Genomic DNA, 21,611 nt, shown 5'->3' on the forward strand with positions numbered 1-21,611 from the left:
CAGTTTCGTTTCCAGCTCGCAATCCCAACGGGCGGCAGCGGGGTCGCCCCCGCCGCCCGCGCACCCCCCTGGACCGCCGCGCAGGAAGCCCCGCGCCCGGCCCGGCCTCCCGGGGACTTCACCCCCGCGGAACGCGGCGTTCCGGCCCGGCCTTCCCCCCCCACCCCCGCGCCTCCCCGCCTAATGACAGGACAAGGCTAAACTCCGGGCGAGAGCCGGAACGGCCGCGGCAGCGCCTAGGCAGTGTCAAGCGCTAGGAACTTTCCGGCTAAACAGGAAACAATAAACGAGGAGCCTCAGCCCCGACCGCCCTCCCCCGGCCCGGCCCGGCGGCCCTGCCCCGCAGGGAGCCCCTCGCTGCCGCCTCCGGGAGCGGGTTCCCCGCGGGCCCGCCGCGGCTGAGGGACGGGGTTAGGCGCGCTGCGGCGCCCAAGGCGGAGGGATTTCCTCCCCCCCCCTTCCCCGGCGGCCGCACCGCCCCCCGCCGCCGCCGCCAGCGGGGTCCCGGCCTGGCGGGAGGCCGATCCCGGGCCGCTCCGAGGCCGCAAAGCCGGCGGGGGGCGGCGAGCCGAGTCTCGGAGCGGCGGACGATGGGGCCGCGCAAAAAGGCGCGGCGAGACGCCGGGAAAAGGGGGGTGGGAGCCGCACTCACCGGCCAGGCCCCTCTCGCTGCCTCCTGCGGCCCCAGAACCATAACAAAGCTCTGCCCAAAATGGCTGCCCGGCCCTGCCCGGCCGGGGGCCGGAGGGGGCGGGGCCTGCGGGCGCGCAGGGCGGGGCCGAGGAGGCGGAAGGGACACGCCCCCCTCCGGCTCTCCCGGCGGCCACGCGGAGCGCTCCCTACCCGCGCCAAGGAGAGGGCCGCGCGCGCGCAGCTCTCGCCTCACCAATCAGAGCGGTAGCACGCATCACCCGTGCCGCCTGTCGGACGTCATCGGAGACTACCCGTCCCAGAGGCCGTACGCCCTCCCGCCGCGCCGATCGGCCGGGCGCGGCGCCGCGGGGCACGCTGGGATTTGTAGTCCGCCGGCAGCGCTCGAACTGGGAGTGAGCGAGGCTGCCGCGGCGGCAGTGGAAGGAGCGTGCCTTTGCGGCTCTGCCGCCCCCGGTCTCAACTCCGCCAAGAAGCGGGACCTCCGGCTCCAGTCGGGGCCACGCACACCTGGGCACATCCTCGGCGCGGCGGAACGAAATGGCCCGCGCCGGTTCCTGCCCGGACTCGCACCTCTGAGCGCCGGGCCCGGCCGGAGCGCTTCCCGCGGCACCGGAAGCCGCCTCAGCGAGGAGGCCCGGGGCCGTGCCAGCCTCGGCCCGGTGGGACCCGCAGCCTCTGTTCTTCCCTCCTTTCCCTCCGGGCCGGGGCTTTGGGCAGCAGGACCGTGAACTGGGAAGCCAAGTCCACCGGTGAGCTGGCTGCCGTTCCCGGTTCGTTTTGTCGCCGCTACAGGCTGCTCACCGGCAGCTTGAGGTGCGGTGGCGTTTCCGCTGCTTAACGGTTAAGGATGTTTTTTTTTCCACATGTAAGGAATTGATCGTTTGTAATCTGCGTGCAGCCAATTATCCCCTGAAAAAGAGATGATCCATAAACGGGAAGCCGTCACCTCTTTCCTGATACCCAGTTCTTTAACTAGAAATTGTTCTTTAGCAGTTATTACAAACAAAATATCCCGTAGTGGGTAAATAAGGACGGAGTACGTGTAATATTTATCTTGTAAGAGTCTCGCATGTGATAAACAAGTCTAGAGTGTGATTAACTTTGGACATACGATAACTCAGCTGTTCATCAGTTTCAGGCCTTCTGAATTTTTGTTTTAGGGCCTCGACAAAGCAAACATGTTTCCTCTCGTGCAACGATGCTGCTTCCCCACACCTTTCAAAGTAAGTTTCTGAAGCCTTCTTTACTGTCTGTTTTTCTTTAAAATAGCAAAAAGTGTGACTGGAGCGTTGAAAAAAAGGTGACTTACAAGTTGGAGAGTAGCCACATGTTTATCACTCAGCTTTTCTAAGAGAATTCCTAGTTTCTACAGCAGCTTTTAGCCAAAGCTAAGATATTTATTTTAAAAAATCAAGTTTAATGTCTAAAGGCCTTTTTAATTCTTTTATTTTTTTTTTTATTGGTAGAGTAGGGAAGGGATAGTAGCTAGTTCCTGTGGTGAGCTTGTCCTACTTTTGTAATAATTTTATATTTTACTCTGAAAAGGATTGATATATCTTAACTTTAAAATGCCTAAAGAATGCGTGCATGAGTGGAAGAATAAGAGGATGTGCACACCTTTTGTAGTAAGTTGTGTAAGGTTTGCTTATTCACTATGTAGAGCCTAGACAGTCTTCCTCAGCTCGCTTGTTCAAGCTGCATCTGTTAGCTTAATTAGTTAAGTTAAAAACACCGGAGAACCAAGAGGAAGGGCAGCTGCGATGTGACGTGACCTGGAAAACTGCTTGGTACAGTATTTCATAGGTAGTTTAGGTAACTGTAGATCTGTAAGCCTACATTGTAAGGTGTTCAGAACCAGTTTTATAATTGCAGCTCCAGAAGTTAACTGGTCCCAGACTACTGCTGTATGGAAAGAACAAGGCAACTTGCTCTTCTCTCGGTCTCCGTCTGCAGAGAGATGTGTGTCTTCTCTCAAGATCTCCAAGCCTCAGCCCAGCATCAGTATATGCAACCAAGCTCCAGGCTTTTCACACCTCTCTCCCCTTCTTCAAGAAGAAAACGCCCGAAGAATCTGAGGCCAAAGACTCAGGCATATTGCAACGAAGTATGAAATCACTAAAGGATTCTCCAAAGCCAGCCCTTTACTTAAGCCTCGCAGGGCTAATTCCATTTGTTTCTGTGCCACTGTCAATGGCCATCCAAGGGACCTACTACCCAGAGCTGGCGTTTGCTCAGATCACGTATGGTGCCGTAACAGTCTCTTTCCTAGGAGGAATGAGGTGGGGGTTTGCACTCCCAGAAGACAGCCCGGCCAAGCCAGACTGGCTGAACCTGGCTAACAGTACAGTTCCTCCTCTACTTGCCTGGCAAGCCTTACTTTTTAAAGATGCCACCCATGGTGCAGTAATGCTAGTAATGGCCTTGGGAATAGCACTACATTATGACATTTCTCTTCTTCCTACATATCCTAGGTGGTTTAAAGTACTGAGGACAGTGGGAACAGTGGTGATAGCATTGTCACTGTTAGCTACCGCAGCGTTGAAAGCTGTTTCAGAGATGCAGCTAAGTAACAGTGGAAACAAATGGCAGAACACAAAATAATAAATCAAAAGGAAAATGTTTTTTTATCTCCCAATAAGGTATTTTTATCGAGTTCCAGGGGAAATAAAGGCTTATTTGTGTTTAGAAGTCATAAGAGAGCAGTGATCAAGAACCTTATTCTCAAAGTAAGCAACTTGGCAAGTTTAATAGGGAAGGACTGTAAATACCAGTGATTTCCAGACAGGGCATGAGTCTGTCCTTAGCAGTAGAAGAAAGCCTCACTCTCTTGACTGAGATATTGCCATTGTATGAATTTAAAATGGAGATTCAAATGACATGGGTATGAATTGCTGTATGTTGAATTATTAAAGTATATCTGGTTGAAAGATAATGCATGAGAATGATCTGTGGTGGGGAGAACAACTATGTAGTCATAACAAATAACAAAGTGAGAGCAGTTCTAGTTTAGTGTTTAAAGAAGCAGAGAACATACATGTTCAATTCCTATGTAGTGGAAATGCCAAAAAAAAAAAATTAAACTCTTTTCTGTGTTGTTTCAACTGAGAAGATGCTGAGAATGCTACGTGATTAATTGCTAGTCTGGTAAGAACGGTTTCCAGTGCCAACCAAGGTCAGCACTTGCCTAAAATATGTCATCCAGCTGCTGTGATGGAGTGGGGAAAGCTAGAAGGGGAAGCTTTGTATCCTTGACAAGGTGCCATGAAAGACAGAAGGTTAGCTTCCTACTCAGGCTTACTTAAATAAAAAAGAGGTACCTGGGCCATCTGTTCCTAGGTTTTGTTTGGACTTAGGGCTGCCTAGCCAAGGAAGCTGCATGCAACGTACCCATAAAGATCTGTCACACTCCTGAATTAAAGTACTATCAAATTGTGATGTGACACATAGACAAATGTATGATATGACACAAAGACTCAATCACTGGCACTAGGGGATCAGCTAATGGGATTAGATAATGGGATTGAAAGTAGTTTGTATCTTCTCTCTCCTCAAAACTTGTTTTATTTGAGCGCCCAGGGCAGGTACAAATGGACTTGTAGCCTGCAAACTCTCCATGATGGGCCAGTTATTGAAAACACTGCAAGAGCACATGCTCTTTGTACTTCAGTCTTCCTAACACGTCATTTAGAGGAAGAAGATACAACGTAAGTCAAATAGATTTTTATTTTCTAGCCTCAGCTGCCTCAGTAAACCTATGAAATTGTATGTCAGCATATTCACTATAGGCTTTTTATCTTAAGTATTCTTTAAGTACAGTGTAAGATGCAAGAAGAAAGCTGAAAAGTGATATTCACACACATTCTTAGGACCAATTTAGATAATCCTGATAGTTCTCTTAAAGCATTGTTCTTCGTTGTTGAATAAAGCACATGCTGTCACTTAAAATTCGTTATCTGTTCATTGTGCAAAGAAGATGTTTAAGAAACCTGCCTATGCTGAAGATGGAGCCATCTTCCTAGATTATATTGTTGAAACAGTAATTACATACGTGAGCCTATAACTTTCATAACCTTTACACGTTAACAGCATCTTACCTCTATCTAAAACAGCAATATATGTCAGTGCTCTCCACATATAAAAGAAGTAAAATTGAGCTTGTAAACAAAACCAGTTCTTTTATTCTGTCTTACTTAGACATGGCATTTTTTAAAAAGGATCCAGAAAAGAGTACTGCTTTTGGCTTGATACAGGGAAAGAGATGCTGACTATCAGAGACCATAATCACCTGACTTCAGAGTTTTATTCAAACATAATAGCATCAAACAGAAAAACTGGAGAAGGTAATTTCATAAAACAGCAGATTCCCTCAAGATCCACTAAACAGAAAGCTTAGAGGTAGGGATCAGATTTAACTCCTAGTTCCCAAACAAATAAAATACAGCTAAGGTAATGTTTCTCAAATGGTTCATGAGGGATCCTAAAAGGTAGAGAAGAAAGCCTAAGAAATATTACCTATAATTTGATCCCAGAGAGGGCTGCACAGAGCTGGCAAGGCAACCAGACTTCCAAGAAGTCTGAGTGATTTTACACTGAGAAGAGAAATACACGAGTATTTTACTGCAGAAGTGTGTTACTTGCACATTTCAAATAGTCAACGTATATAACTAATCTTTCCCAGTGTCCCGCTGGGAAATAGGATTTCCAGTAGAAAAAAAAACAAACCAAACAAAACAAAACAGGAAAGTGGCAAGGATACAACTCAATAGGATAGGAAAGCCACCTATTCAAGAACATTCCACAGTCAGTTCTGCAAATGCATTTTATTACAAAAAACTGTTTAAAACAGGCTTAAACTTGGGGGAAAAAAAAAGATAGAATAGACATTAGTTCACACACATAAGAAACCCTTTTGAAGTAAAAGCACACACAAGATTATAGAATGATCAGAGAAACAAATGTTCCATCGTCCAGCATGTTTAACCTGGCAATCTCCCAGCCCTGTGTTAGAATGTAAGGCCTGGATTCATAAGGTACCTGCAACACTCACCTTGGAGGCTTTTATTCATGTATTAATTTATTAATTTTACACAGGGGATATTGACCTAGACAGCGTGAATGCTCCTTTGTCTACACAGTGCAGGCTTCCTGTTTTGTGACATTCCAGTTGTGGTTTTGTGTTCTAGAACAACACTGTCTATCAAAGTTTAAGCAGCCTTATTTCAGACTCCATGCAAATCATCCACAGCTGTGCAGAAAATGCACTAATGTTGTGCAAAAAGCAACTTCAAGTACGTTAATCAAATTAATCTAGAAACAACTCCAAACTCCTAGTAGTATTGTTCTACTAAGTGTATCCAAGCTAAATACAAACTCCTGAAGAAATCACACTGATAGCATCACTTTATTGCTCGATGCAGCTAATTCTATCACAAAACACCCCATCTGCTCAAATCTGGAAGAGGCAGGATACAAGATGTAGCAAGGATGAACATGTGTACCTTGTAGAATAGCATGTATTCCCATGCCAAGTTTCAGCATGTGTCACAGGGTAAACACACATTTAACTAAGGAGAAAAAAAAAACCAAACAACAAAAAAGGCTTTCCCTGTATTTTTATACTAAACAGCAGTCCTAAACAGAACAGCTGATATAATGAATAGCATTTCCATTCAAAATTCATCAGAGCTTACACAAAAAGGAGCTCTCCTGTCATCACCGAGACCACTGAGAAGAAAAGCCTGTGCTGAAGTGGAATGACATCAGAACGGTGAGAATAACTTTCCAGAACAGGAAATTCTCAGCCGCTTACCATCCAAGTTGGTGGGGTAGTCAGAAAAGTAAATATACAATTAATATTTAATGCCTGTCATGTCCGGCAGCAGAAAAGAGGCTCAAATGCATCAAGGTTATAAGCAGAGGTACCAAGTCTTCCCCATCTGTTATCTTGTCTTCCTTGTCTTCTACCAGAAAAGAACAACAAATGCTAACCAAATAGCCCATCTGCTCGTCTCTACAGATGACTCCGAGCTGTCTGTAGTAGCCTCCTTCCAGATTGTAGGGCCAGCGAAAGACGCTAGCTTTGGTGCACCTTAGAGAGTTAACAACCTGATTAATGTCCCTCATGTGCTGGAATGTTTTATTCAGATTTTTACAGGGCAAATTTGCCACTTATTTCTGTGAGCTTAACCCAGTCGTAAGACGCATTCCTACTCTTAACAGGGTACTTCCTGAGACAGACATTGGATAAGCCAGTTTACTTTGAAGGGCAAGAGTTTTAGTATTTCCTTTTGCTCAGGAAAAGCCCTCTGATCTAATTCTCCACTACCTTTACTGAAGCTCCTGTGTTAGAAGAGGTCTCTGGCCAAAGAAACTGGAAATCTGAGGAGAAAGATTTACGCATTCCTTGAATGAGTTTTCTTCTTTATGTTTTAAAGCACAGCTACACCTCCTTCGCAGCGGCTGGTGATCATGTTGGCAATTTCAGTCCAACTGTCCATATGAGGGTTATAAACTTCAACAGAGTCAGAGGTTACCGGAGCAGCAAAATTGTGACTGGGAGCTCGGCCTCCCGAGGCGTAAAGAAATCCATTCACAGCCACAACACAGACACCAGCTCTTGGTATCTTCATTGATGCAACTTCAACCCACTTTTCCTAATGGGAAGGTAAAAGAGTCAACAAGTAGCTTTAGGGTAAGCCCTGATTTTGATAAAAGTAACTTTTAAAGCTTAAAGACTGAAACAAATACAAAGAACACTAAGCGTACACTTCACAGGCTCAAATATGGTATGTATACGTATCCAGAGGATTGTCAAGACTGAAATGGTAACACTGAAAAGTGGTCCAAATCATGCTAGTCACTAAAGAACAGCTCACATACTGTCTGTACACAACAACCCTCCCCCTTCAGTCACTACAAGATGCAATCTGTCTCCAAAACAGAGAATGGTACAGAGTTTGAGGTGGGAAGTAAGGAAAATTGGATTCAATCCCAAGTGCAAAACAGAATGGCATACTGGATTGTGTTCTGCTTTTAACACTAGCTACTCTTCCAAAGAGCATCATATAAACATGAGCAATAATTGTCAGGAATAATTTCTTATCTTATTCTAAACTTTAAGTGTTCAAAGTGATTTTTCTAGTCATGCTGAAACACCACTACATTTTGATGCAGAAGAAAGATCCTCAACCTTTGCAACAAAGGGCAACTCATTTTCCCAGTGAGTGTTCTCTTTCTCATTAGATTATTGACCATTCTATTGCAGAAGGGGAATCTATCCCCCCATCTTAACCCTAACAAGTATTTACCAAGCTACAGCGTATCTATGCATCATCAGTATTGGTTAGCTTTCAGTTTCCTAAAAGCACACACACAGTCTCCGTAAAAACTCCATTAAGTCAGACAGCAAGATTCTACAGACTGGTTAGGACAGACAGACCCTGAAGTCACTGAAGCTTTCTTTCACTCAGATTACCAGCCAGTAGCAAAAAGGAAATGGAATTTCCAACTTTTTTTTCTTTTTCAAGAAAGGAAGCCATCTTAAAACAAAGTTGATGCAACTTACATTTAAGAAAGGAAGGGACTCTACCATACCTCTTCAAAGGAGTATCTTTCTACAGTAGCAAGTGCATCCTGAGATTCATTCCAGCCTCCCACAGCATAGATACAATCGTTGAGAGCAGCCACACCAAGATACGCTCTTCGGGTGCCCATTGGAGCGAGCTCAGACCAACGTTTAGATATTGGGTCGTAGACGTCAACAGAACGTAGTTCTACTCCTTCACTGCCGATACCACCAACAACATAAATCAAACCTGTAGAAACAGAGTTTCTCCTCTGTACATTTCATAATACAAAGATTTGAAAGACAGAAAATGTTTGTCACAGTACAAGTTTCAGTTGAACATTCAGATGGCTTAAGAATGTCAGATAAAAATCCTCCATTTGTCCGGTAGTAGTCTACATAAAGCTTTCAAATGGGTAACTTGAGGCTCAAGCACTAGAAGCTCTGATAAATGCAATAATTAATCAAGTGCAGAGGAGAGAATTCAGAAGGCTGCAACTGCTGACCAGGCCTAGAGCAAATACTTAATAAGCACATTTACAGATCAAGTTTTTAGACAGGCCTGCTTTAAAATAAGCTGCAGCAACTCTACAGATTGTCACAAAGAAATATACATAAGCCCAAATATGGAAGGTAAATAAAAGCAGCATCAGGAAGGACAATCAACTGTCAAAAGACCAGCTGCATAATCACACTGGCAGCCACGTAAAAACTGTTTTCATGAGATAAAAGGCAGAAGACAGAGAGAACTTTATAAAGTTCCACAGCATTAAAAATACGGTACTATAAGAACAAATAAGTGAGGCACAAGCACATGCAACTGACAGCACAGTACAAAAGAAAAGTAAAAATTCATGACTGAAACATAAAGTTTCAAAGGCTCTTGGAACTGTTTATGGATACCAACTTAACAATGCTCACCTTGCATCTCACAACACCCAAAGCAGTAACGCGGCACAGCCATGCTTCCCACCACATCCCAACTATTTTCTTCAGGATCAAATCTTTCAATTGTGTTGCCAATCTCTGCTCCAACCCAACCTCCTGCAAATAACAGCAAACACAGGAAAGAATTAAATGGCATGAAGCCGTGCATTAGCTGCATTTTTAAACATATGGTGCACCGTTCCAGGACAGACTAAATCTGAAACCAGCACGCAATCTACAATGGAAATAAGTTATCACTAAACAATAACTAATCCACAAAGATTTGGTATACTAACGCTCATGTAAACAGCTGTTTTGCAGAACTTAAGTTTGCAAATTTGAAGTAATATTTAAGATCAAATCAATTTACAAGTTCCCTGAATTAAAATAACTTCACCTTGAAAAAAATCCCCCAAACTTACCCAAAGCATAGATAGCACCATAGCACGTGCACACTCCTAGTCCACAACGGGGATGGTTCATGGAAGCCACGGTGGTCCACTGCTTAGTAACAGGATCATAACACTCAGTACAGTCAAAAATCATCGAGTCCTTCTCACCTGCATATCAGAGCAAGAACTGAGAGAGGGGATACACAATGTTTTGCACTGCAGGTACAGAATCATTCTTCAACTCCTTCCAGGACAGACAACATTTTAACATAAGATTTTTCTTTTAGCTAGCCAAACAGCCAATGTAGCAAAACCTTCATTTAGAACCAGAACTGAATCATCACTAGGAACAGCTTTCACCAACATGACACATTACTGAAAACAGAGGGGTGAACAACCACAGTTCTACACATTTTTTACTCCACAGCACAACTGGCAGGCGTTTCAAGGCGGAAGAATGTGTTCTGTGGTGACAAAAACAGTGTACATGTGTATTCCTTAATGATGGGCAGGTAGAGCTACTTGTCACATCCTTGTGCAAACACACTTAACAAGCCTTTCTAGGTAGGCAGATCACAAGTGGCCTGTCCTGCACTACTGACTGCTGTGGGCTTCTGCTAGACTACAAGTGAGAAAAGAAATGCTATTAGTGGTGGTACACAAAGTCTGCAGAATAGCCAACACCTCTTAGTATATCTGCGTATGTCCGTATGCGTACCTGTGAGTTGCTATACCATGATGGAGAGAAGCTTAGTAAAAAATTGACAACATAGGAGCCCAACCAGGCACTTACAGAGCAGTGATAGTAGAGAACCAAAGAACTACAATTCAACTGTTATTATATCCAAAAGTTTTATTACCTACTCTTGGGTTCCTTAGAACCACTTACAGGAAGAATAATTTTTAAAATCTCCATCCATGAGTCCTCTAGTATGTACGTAAAAGCAAGCACGTTCCCGCTGTTACCTCCAATGGCATAGATCATTCCTCCCACCACAGCCACACCCAGCCCGCTCCGGGCCTGGTGAAGAGAGGACACTGTGGTCCAGTAGTGGCTGAAGGTGTCAAATCGCTCCACACAGCTGAGGGCTCTACTGTCACTCCAGCGTCCTCCTTGAAGTCGGGTGTACCCACCTAGAAAGCAGTAGAAAGATAATGGCTGAGTAAGAGCTTCCTGCTCATCCCCATGCTCCTGTATCTAAACCATCAAAAAACCAACAGTAACAGCCATTAGTCACTTTTAGTAGGAATTGGATTTTTCCAAGGAGCACTGTTTCTCCAGCATACAAGAAAGAATGGTTGCCTTCAGGGCCATGTAACTTGTGTCTGAGCTGACCACTTCACCACAACACTACAAATATCACCATTCATGTTCTTAACAAAATAGAGAGACCAGCCAGCAGCCTTTACTATTTTAAGTCCTTGTACTTCCCAGAGGGTGAAACAAGAACGTTCACTTCCAATACAAAGCTGCAGCTTTGCTGAAAGCTTGCAATTGCAAATATCCCATCACATAAACCAAAGTATCCTGGACAGCGAAATCATCAACCTTCAGAAAACAAGGAGTGTAGGGAATTTGTGTACACATGGCAAACGTAGGCTTTGAATGCCATGTCATAATGACATGACATGTGAATGCTGCCCCTCTATGCAATTCTGTGCAGAAAGCAGCTAACACGGTAACTCAGCCAGATGAAATATTTTGCTATTTTTATACGTTTTGATTTTTTAAAAAATCCAGTATCTCCTTCAGTACTCTAATGTGAGATACTACTTCATCATCTGTTTTACAAGGTTCAAACAGCCACATTCTAACCTACTGCATAAAGGTACTTCCTGGCTTTCCTCCGTGGACGACCTTTAGAAGCTTGCAGAAAACTGCTGACCTTGTTCTCTTTGGGAGATTTACAGACTTCACAATATTCTTTCAACAGAGTTTGCAGGGCCACCCGAAGGCTGAAATCTGGAATACCTTGAGGGAAAAAGCAGATTTAAAAAGGCATAGTGAAAAACTACAGACAATAAGTAACTCAGTTGTAGAAAAGTTACTACCTTCTCCTAAAACAGCAGACAAATAAAGATTGTCTATTTTTCTAAGACTTTTCCAAAAGCATACTTTTAAAGTAAGCTGTGCTCATTTGTTAAAAAGTAGAATGTTTGGGTAGAGTAAATTTTTTCAATCATCGCACTATTAATTTTTCAAGTCCATCAAAATCCTGAACGACAGGAATCTCTCCGAACAACACATGGTTTGCTCAAATCCAAACATCTGATATTGTTTCTTCCCTTCTTTCACTTACTTTCTATGTATTTTAGTAGCCTTTGTGCTGGTAGCAGAGGGAATCGAACAGGCTCCAGCACTTCGACGACATATTTCTTTCTTTTTCCCACATCCTTCAAAATCCATTGCATCGCCGCTATGAAAACCTGGTACTCATCCTCGATGCTGAGGTCCTCGCTTCGCAAGATCTTAACCAGCTGCTCTTTCGTCAGCGCCAGGAACTCCTCCCCACTCTGCACCTCCAAGAAGTGCGCGTGGATGTAGCTCTCGGTGAACTCCATCAAGTCGTGACAGGCGATCTGCTCGGAGAACTGGAAGAGGCCGATGCAGTTCAGCGGGTCGATCTGCCCCTTCAGGAACTCGCAGCAGAGCTCCACCACCTCCGTGAGCTGCAGCATGTCGGCGGCGACGATCAGCTCCTGGACGTTGTGCTCCCCGATGCTGACCACCCCTGCGGGCAGGCGCACGACGCTCGAGGCTGCGGCGGCCGTTGGGCAACCGCCACCTCGGCCCGGCCGTGGGGCAACCGTCCCCGCCGCCCCCCGTCTGCCGTTACCTGTGTAGATGAAGTCGAGGAGCGTGTGGAAGGTGCCCGCCTCGACGCCCGCGATCCGCACCACATCCCGGCCGGATTCCCTCATGCCGCCCGCGAAGAGCGCCGCGAAGTAGGGGCTGCTGGCCGCCAGCACCAGGCGATGCACGGCGAACGCCTCGGGCCCCACCTCCAGCCGCACGTCGCAGAAGCTCTGCCCGGCCCGCAGCCGGTTGATCTGGGCCAGGAGGAGGCGGGCGTGCCGGTCAGAGAAGGAGCTCCCGCCGCCCTTCGCCGCCATGACGCTCCCCGGGGGTACCGGTACCTTCCCGCCCCCGCCGCCCGGAGGGAGGCAGAGAGGCGCATGCGCACCGGCTCCCGCGGCGCCCAGCTCTGCCCGCCCGTGGCGCATGCGCGGTGGGGGGTCGGGCCGTTAGCGGGGGCCTGAGGCGGGTGGGCCTGGGGGTGGTGGGTTCGCGGCCGCGGGGGCTTCGTTGCGGAGGGTCTGCTGGGGCGTGCGTGGGCTCAGCGCCCTTCTCCCTCAGCGGGCGTAAGAGGCGGAGCTGCCCTGGCTGTGGTACGTCTGTCTGATCCTTTGTCTCTCTGCTCGCCTGGTCACTTGGCCCTGCGGAGCCTGTTGACCCCCCCACAGGCACCTCTGGCCGCGGGCTTGCTGCCTGCTCTCTGAGGAGCTTTCTTGTCTGGAGTTAAAGCTGGTCCCCTGTTAGGTGCAGTCCCTGCGCCTGCTGCCCTGGTAACACGTTATTCACTGCCTTCACCATCTCTGTCCCCCAGTCGTATTCCCCTCAGGCACGCTTTTGTCTGGATTCCTAGCCACCTTAATCTGTGCTTCTGAGAGAAACATGGCAGTGTTGGGGAGAAACCGCAGCTACCCTCTGCCTGGGGGAACCCCAGAGATGGGAGGCCAGGGGAGTTGCCTGTCCCTAGCTCAGGACTGTGGCATCAGAGCCAGCACTGACCACAGGCAGAGCCAGCCCATGCACCCCCTTTCTCTACAGCGTCGTGCCATGTTTGGGCCTTCCCCTTCATTCCAGCATGGGTGTTTCATCACAGTGACCTGTGGCAGTACCATGTGAGCTGCTGCGGTCAGCACTGACCCTGAGGCAGAGCATACTTCCGTCTTAGTTTGTATGATTCACTGAGTCATTGCATGCCTGAGCACTGACCGAGGGATGAGCATCCCATACTGAGTTACATGCACAGAGTCACTGGGTCTGGTGTAGCTGGCATTGATTCTGAGAGAAAAACATCCCTCCTGAGTTTTCCACAACTGTTCCAGCAACGTGACATGTGTCCAAAGCAAAAAGCAGTCCTCTTGGAATGCTTCCATATCTATTTACTGTGAGACTGGGAAAGAAATACATGTCTGCTTACAGTTACAATGGTCATGGCCCCTCAGGCTTTTCTCATGATTCTGTGTTTCATTGTAATAACTTTTCAATGTGCTTCTAGAAGGAATCTGAATCATGGTACTCTCCGGGGACTGTTAGTTTCTCCATTTATCAACATCTAATTCTTGACAGTAGAGTGGTAAAATTACCTTTCAATCTGTTCTTAAAAAAATAGCTGTAGAAAATATAGCTCTAGATAGAAAAATAAGGTTTCTGCAAGCACACACAGTTGGGTGCATGCTGGTATAATGCAGTATAAATTTTAAGCTAGGCTAATAAATGCATTGAGATTTTTCTTTCATTGATGAATCAGTAAAAGAAACCAGACCCCTCTTGCGCTGACATTTTATTCATCGGAAGTGGCCTGTGAGTAAAAGGCTTAGAATTCTCCTAAATGCCAGTGGCTCAGTCGCTGGCTGATGTCAGCTGTTAGACACTTGGCCAGTACTAGGATTTCACACCATAGTGCCAAATTTACAGACACAAAATAGCCTTGCTGAGACTGCTAATTTTGCCCTGAAGGCCTGTCCTGTATTAATGTGGTTGAATGGTTCTGCTTCCAGAAGAGGGCACTGCTTCAGCGTGTTTCTTTTGTAACCGCACAGAATCTGTATAACACGGAGCTAATGCTCCCACATATTTTTGTGTGTAGATTTTCAGGAATAAGGCTGAAAGTCGATTTGACAGTGTGAAATTGCACTGTAATGAGGAGCCTTTTGATTAACTAACACCAAGAATGACAAGTCATTGCAGTGAAGGAATTAAAAATGTCTTCAATTTTAATTTAATAGGTTTCTAACATGATATTTGCCAATAAGCCAGCTGAGTGCTGACTGACATGTAGGACGGGCGGCAGAAAAGGCACGCCCTGTGCTCCTCAATGTGTCCCACTGCTCACGCCTGCACAGAAGTGCTGCTGTCACAGTACCAAAACCCCTCAGTGAGAAGAATCCCACAAACAAGCTATTTAGGCTTTCTCTTGAAAAACCCCTGTGCCGTGCTAGAGCGCTGTGAAACATTGCAGCCCTCCCTGTGTTATCCCACAGAGGCCTGTGGCTGCTCAGATTTCCCTGGCTGAAGGCTTCTCAGGAAAATCTTTCCAGATGCCTGGAAGGTGTCCTGCCTATCTGAGTAAGGTGTCTGTGCTCTCTTTCTGACATCCTGCAGATGGTGCTGCTTCTACAGGGTGATACATTTGAAAATGCAGTAAAAATGGGTGGCTAAAAGGTGTTGCATGTATGGGTGTTGTAGTTCTCCTCTGTTACAGGAAGATCTTTGTTAGATCTAAGGTGCTTTGGTTTTTGTGGGGTTTTTTTTTTTTTTTTTCCTTTTCCTGAACTCCATAATGGATGGCTTTTAGTCTCAAAGAAACTAAAAGAAAAATAATTGATTTGAAAGTGCAGTTTTGCCTTTCTCCTTCTAGTCTGTCCATTATACCTATAGCTTTGGGGATCATTTTGACTTAGTATTCAAGCAGTATCCTTACTATGCTTGGCTGCTTTCATGTTCCCTCTTGCAGAGGAGACATGAAGCTCAGGCCTTGACTATTTGTAGGTATGACAAACCCTGTGGGATATTTTGTGATAGGGAGCCATTTTCCATGAAAGTCAACCAGAATGTGCCAGGTGAAATTCCTCCCCCAGTTTCAATGGGTATGAATTAAATCTTCACTTCCCAGTCCAAACTGCAGTGCATCTCTGCACTTTATCGTCTGTGCTACGGCATCTGCCACAATCTTTCAGTGGTACAGTCAGTTGCTGTTTTAATTACTAATTACTCACTGTAGTTGCTACTTGTATTTAATGCACTTGACATATCAGATGGGAGGTGTTGGACATCCTCACCAAAACGGAAAGGAGCTTGTTTTGTGTTCTGGTGTCCAGGTCACAAAACCTTCATAGGATACAACCATTTTTGCACTACTTCTCTAGTTTCATGAAGATTTGAACTCAAACTTCTCCTAGGGAAGCGAAAATTGCAGAAGTAGAAGTCCACCAGGAGTTTATGAGAAATATCTGATACTAGAAATATCTGTAGTGCTTTAAGCTACATCTCTTACACTTCCCAGACACCTTCTCTCTGTTAAGGCCCTGGTGTCCCATTTACCCTGGATGCCATTGCATGCCCAAGGCAATGATGAAGACCAGCAGTCTCTGTTGACGCACAGTTCAGTGGAGCAGTGGTGTTATGTGCTGCGTGATGAATTTGCAGCTTCTCTTCTCTTCTCTTCTCTTCTCTTCTCTTCTCTTCTCTTCTCTTCTCTTCTCTTCTCTTCTCTTCTCTTCTCTTCTCTTCTCTTCTCTTCTCTTCTCTTCTCTTCTCTTCTCTTCTCTTCTCTTCTCTTCTCTTCTCTTTAGAAGTCTTCATGAACTTTGTTAACTGTTTTGGGATTTGTAATTAAGTATTTTTATTACTTTCACTGTAATATGGCTTCAGGTAAAGGTGACATTAAGGTAACTGCCTGATACCAGAGTTATCAGTCCAGGCAGGTTTAGTATTCTTGAACTGGGTATTGAGAAACTCTCCCGAGTATCCACATTGCACCAAAGGTACTGAGAAGCAGGCTGTGCTAGAGTGCAGCTGAGCGTGGTGATGCCCTCCAATGAGCAGCCATACCCCTGGGAGTCACTTGGCAGGCAGCAAAAGTGGGGAGCATATCTGAGCTGCAAGAGCCTGCAGAGGGAATGTGACATTCCCAGTGAGTAACGCACAGATAATGGCTTGTGATTTCAGGAGCACTGGCAGGATTTCACTGCACAATAGTGTTGGGTAGAAAGGTGATTGCTGTATGATAAAAAAAAGTTAAAAAAAGGAAAAAACTTTTTCAGTTTTAAAGTATGCCCTAGCAATGAAAGGATTGTGTCATCTGGCCCACTTGTGTGGAGAGGTTCGTGTTCTGGGTACACTTACCTAGCAGGAATTTGGAGGAATTCCAGTGAAACTGGGAATGTTGCACAACATGCGTGGTTACAGTTCCCCACCAGTTAGAAGATTCTTGTGTTTAAGCCATAGATCTGGAGAAATACCAAGCAATTTGCTTTAAAGTAAACATCCTGGATGCAGTGTGTCAGATACTAGCACAATATTGTTTTAGTCTTTCTCATTTCTCCTATGGGAATAATCATTCCATGGAGAAGGAAAGTGATCTAATGAGAGAATTAACTCAAGAGCTTGAACATTGAATTAATCACAGCTGTCTGAGAGGGGAACCAAGGCAAACTCCACAGAGAGCTCACTGCATTTGCAAGGAAGGAGGCCAAAAGAATACTAAGACTGAGATAGCAGTTGGTGATCAAAACAGAGGCAGGAGAGAGACGCTTTTAGTAGCTGAAGGGAAGCAAAACTGTGCAGCAGAGTTTCCCCCCCTCGTTTCTCTGAGAAGTTAAATCTCAGTAGTAGGGAATCGCTGCAACTTTTTCTTGGAGATGTTGAAAGCTGACAGGTCATTGGGGTCTGATCCTCACTGTGTCCTCATGCTTATCTGAAGTAGATGATTGATTTCATAGCTTGGCTTTTTTTTCACTGTTGCCTAGAGTTGTCCTGCAGCTTCACAGTGAATCAGACCTGCTCGCTGAGGTGACTTTAGTAAGGGTGCAAGTCTTTTTTTGCCAAAAGGAAAAATGAGTTATGCTTCAGTATTATCAGTCTGCAGGCACTTGGGCCTTTTACTCTTGCCATTAGTAAAGTTTGGCAATGTTTCAAGTTGTAATCCAAATCCTAATGCTTTCTGGACTCTTTACTTAACTCTTCGTGTCTAAATCACCATGTTCCCTTGGATAATAAAGTAGAGCAAACACACAACAGACCCATGAGCTGTCTAGAGCATGTGGCGTTTTTTAAAATAAGTCCAAGTTATGTAAACCTTTTGGACAGAAAAAAAAGGAAGGAAAATAACCAGAAAATGTGCATAAATTCAGCTAATTTTATTATCATTATTTTCTATAGTCATTAGATAGATAGCAGGATCATGTTTGCTTTCCTAGAAGGTATTGCACTTGTGGTGGCAGAACTTTTGAGTTTATTTGATGGAGAAGATGGATAGAGTTAAACTCTGCCTGATACCCACCGCATTCCACAGCCTGTGTGTGCGGTGGGGTCATTCCAGAAGCAGCGCCTCTGCCTCTATGGAGTGGAATGTGAGATACCTCACGAACTCCGTGAGTAACTGTTAGTAGGATGTCTGCAGGTCCTGCATCTGCTTGCTTTGTAAGTCAGGACATCCAGGGCTCCGCATACACTGAAGCCTTAAAAGATTAAAACTTCCTCAGAGTGACATTTCAACTGTCAATGGCATAGACTGCTACTATGGCTCCTTGGCTGCTCTGCTGTTCCCTTGCCGTTAGTTTCCCGGGATGAAATTTTTCCTTGGTCTACCTTTCCTCAGTGCAAGCACTTTTTATCTCCCTTTTCAGAATTTCACCTTTGGGGTCTTGGACTAGCTCTCTGGTTAGAAAGATAATTTTTGTTTTAATCTTGTCCTTCAAAGGGTTTGCAAAATCTCTCCTTCGTTGTCTGAGTAAACAGAAGTGTTGACCAGAATCAGAACAGACTCTGTCTGAAGACCTGTCTGACTTTAATGACAACATATTCACAGTAATATTTTAATATATTTTTTAACCAGTTGTGCACCCATGTTATGGTGATTTTGTTTGCACTTTGGCTTTCTCAGTTTGCTTATCAGAATGTCACATCAAACGTTATCAAAAACTTTAAAAGGCCATATGTCATCTACAGCTTTCCCTTCTAGGGGAAGGCTTTCTACAGGCTTTCTTCAGGCTGCTTGTCTCTCAGCAAGGGAAATTAGCCTGTTTTGACATTATTTTTCTTAATCTAACAATTATTATTTTTGTCATTTCATTATCCTTCAAGGTGCATGGAAATGCATTGTTTAATAACTTGTTCTATTTTTTGGATGCTCAGGTTTTTGCAATATTTTCTTTCATAAAATCTCTATTACAGTTTTTGCATAATAACTTTTGTCCAAAGATTACCTTACAAAGCACAACTCCATTTGCAGTGTGAAATAAAGCTCTGAAACAGGACTTGTCTGTGCTAGTCCTAGTTCTGCAATACTTGCAATGATCAGATAAGTCTCTTACTGATTCTCTCCCACTAACTCAGTTTGCTTCTTGCTACTTATTTTCCTCTCAGCTATATTTTGAAGGTTGATGAATATTTATAAAATGTTGAGTGAAACTTGCACATGAAAAATGCAACAAAAGTTGAAAATGTCATCATTACTGATGCTTATTATTTTTTAAAAAGGAAGCTATATTGCAATCAATATCCATGGAGAATTATGAACTATAAAAATAGAGTGAGGTACTCCACGAAATTGTGGCTGGCACAACTAAACTGAAGGTGAAAACAACTGAGTAACCTGACAAAGAAAGCCTTGCAAAGGCACAAGATGCAGTGGGCAAGTTTTGTTAACAATACTTAGTATTGAAATATATGCAGAGTGAAGTATTTGTATTACAGAAGGATGATGAAATCCTTTTCAGTCTGCAAGTAATTAAAGATGAGGTTCGTCATCATAAGTAACAATAATTTTACAGCAGCAGGCTCAGATAACCTATATTAAAGAGCTCTGCCAGAACTGGCAAGAGGGATCTCATTTGTAATAACTCCTGGCATTTCAGTGAAATTTCAGAAGACTCGTAGTATTGTGCCAATGGTTAAGGAAATAAAATTGAATAAACAGAGCAAGCAGGATGACCCAGCTACCTGTGTTATGGTTAACGTGACATCAGCCCCAAGTAGCACAGTACAAAAGCTAATACTTGGCCAGGTAGTAAATAAGTCAATAATTGGCAATAATTTTTATTTTTATCAACATTGTCATGTTGATAAATCCAATTTAATTTGTTGATAAAGGTTGTAAGTCTGTTTCCTACAGATTAGTGTGGGAACATATTTCACAACGTATTTCACAAAGCATTTGATGTACCATTGTGACATTTTGATAAAGATCTTAGTCGAGTCTAGTGTCACTAAATACAGAGACATTTTGGTTGTCTGGGCCAGCGTGGGTCCAGAAGCGGGGCATGTGCTTTCAGGCTGTGATGCATAGCAGGCACTTACCGGATCAGGTCCGCATTAGCTGGAGATGTCTGCAGTCACCAGTAACTTGGATGTTTCTTTTCTCTGGTTCACCTTCACGGTGTATTGTTGTAGTTATTTTTAATTTTGCTTCATCTGAGTTATCCTAGCCTTTTGGTAAATGTAAAATCACCACTGATAGCATTTCTGAGTGACACAGAGATTATTTAAGAGGTAAATTACTGTGAGTATAAAGCAGCTGGACAGAGCAAACAGTGGCTTAGGAAGGTTGGTCTGTTCACCTGAAGGTTTTGTAATACAGCCAAGTTGAAAACAATAAGCCTACGAGCTAAGATCACAGTTCACACCTGGGACCTGGGAGCTGTATAGAGGAAAAAAGTAACACCGAGAAAAAATGAGGAATCATAACACATGGACACTGGAGGCATGCAAATAATCAGAGAGGCAGGACATGGTGCTCTCTCTGTAGGTCACCCTTAACACTGCTGTGGAGTGCGGTTTTGATTTGTACAATTCAGGGAGGATATTTGTGACGGGAGAAGGTACAGAGAAGAACCATAAGTGTGGTTTAAGGAGAGAGGGAATGTCTTATAATGACATATGTAAACTAAATAGAGCTAAGATAGAGCTAATTGCTAAGAAGCAATTTGATCTAGTGTGTATGCTGGTGAGCAGAAAAGCAATGCTGAATACTGAAGAACTCTTTAATACAACAGGCTTTAGCAGAAAACAATGGCTGAAAGCCAAAACAACAAATGTTACATTAGGGATAATCTTTAACATTGAGGAAACAATTAGGAGGTGCATTGGACAATTCTCCATTATTTGGAGTTTTAAATTAAGACTGAAAGTCTTTCTGGATGATAACTTGTATTTGAGTAAAACATATCTGGATCAATGAAAGAAGGACCAAGAGGTATGGGACAGTTTCTATGCTGGGGACAACTAAGTAGTTCTTGACTTTTTGGCTTAGAAAACAGATGACCTAGAGGAAGTATGGTAGCCTTGCAAAATTGTTGAGGTCACAAGAGAGTTAAATGGTTTGCTTAGGGTCCACCATGAGTCAGTGGGAAAGTTATGAATAGGGGCTAAATGGTCTTGGTCCCTTAGCTGCTGTAGGATCCAGTGCTGTCCAGGGGCATGCAATAACCAGTCTCATGGCTCATCCTGAAACTAAGCATGGAAGAATTGTTTGTTGAGAGTGGATTCAAGAGTAATTTAGCTAGAGCAAAGAGAATAAAGTGGAATGGGAAGAAAAAGAGCAGAGACATAGACAGAAACAATTGAGCTATATTTAACAAAGAACATGAAGGAAATCTTTGGCCATGGTGATACAGAAAAACTTGGTGTTACGGCAGTGAGAGAGGATAATTAACTCTTGAATTCTGAGCATAGCAAAATAAAAAGCAGGAAAATTTCTGCTCTGATTCAGGTGCAATAAAGAAGGACAGGAAATAACTGAGTTAAGGAAACTGAGGAAAAAGGACTATCAGGGCTTTACAGAAGACCAGATTCTTGTTCTTTCTTTTCAAACAGTAGAACTGACAAATTGAGTTAGCAGAAAATACAGATATGGCAAAGTATTCTAAAAACAATTCGGTGCTGGTAGGAATTAGTCCAATGTTAAATATACTGAGAAGCTGGTTGGAAGCAGAGCATGACCTAACGGGTATAGCATTACTGCTGCAGCTGTGTGAAACCATTCAAATAAATAAACAGCCCAGTGAAGAAAGTGTGCTGGATTTTTAAGATTCTCTTAGTTTAACAGGATGTGCCAAGTCATTGT

General features: G+C 44.3%; 3 protein-coding genes across 4 annotated transcripts in view; 1 reads left to right on the forward strand and 2 right to left on the reverse strand.

Moving 5' to 3' along the window:
• The window catches only part of GPBP1L1 (GC-rich promoter binding protein 1 like 1), a 33,476-nt gene extending 32,712 nt beyond the window's left edge, over nt 1-764 (reverse strand). Inside the window, exon 1 of one of the 2 annotated variants that reach the window (XM_086752977.1) lies at nt 653-764. The gene's annotated coding sequence lies outside the window, so the exon portion shown is untranslated. The remainder of the gene's footprint in view (nt 1-652) is intronic. The other variant, XM_086752978.1, reaches the window with a different exon arrangement.
• A 383-nt stretch (nt 765-1,147) lies between these two features.
• Nucleotides 1,148-4,464, forward strand: TMEM69 (transmembrane protein 69). Its single transcript, XM_086753397.1, has 3 exons — nt 1,148-1,403; nt 1,815-1,877; nt 2,527-4,464. Exons 2-3 carry the CDS (start codon nt 1,833-1,835, stop codon nt 3,253-3,255), a joined length of 774 nt encoding a protein of 257 aa, XP_086609523.1. The 5' UTR covers nt 1,148-1,403; nt 1,815-1,832; the 3' UTR covers nt 3,256-4,464.
• Nucleotides 4,465-5,455: 991 nt separating this feature from the next.
• Nucleotides 5,456-12,651, reverse strand: IPP (intracisternal A particle-promoted polypeptide). Its single transcript, XM_086753382.1, has 8 exons — nt 12,375-12,651; nt 11,838-12,269; nt 11,354-11,509; nt 10,504-10,671; nt 9,568-9,705; nt 9,140-9,262; nt 8,248-8,468; nt 5,456-7,307 (listed from the first exon to the last, which is right to left on the reverse strand). Exons 1-8 carry the CDS (start codon nt 12,649-12,651, stop codon nt 7,083-7,085), a joined length of 1,740 nt encoding a protein of 579 aa, XP_086609508.1. The 3' UTR covers nt 5,456-7,082.
• Nucleotides 12,652-21,611: the final 8,960 nt, after the last annotated feature.

The sequence above is a fragment of the Chlamydotis macqueenii genome, chromosome 8 (assembly GCF_036417535.1).
Source record: "Chlamydotis macqueenii isolate bChlMac1 chromosome 8, bChlMac1.mat, whole genome shotgun sequence".
In the NCBI taxonomy this organism is placed as follows: domain Eukaryota; kingdom Metazoa; phylum Chordata; class Aves; order Otidiformes; family Otididae; genus Chlamydotis; species Chlamydotis macqueenii.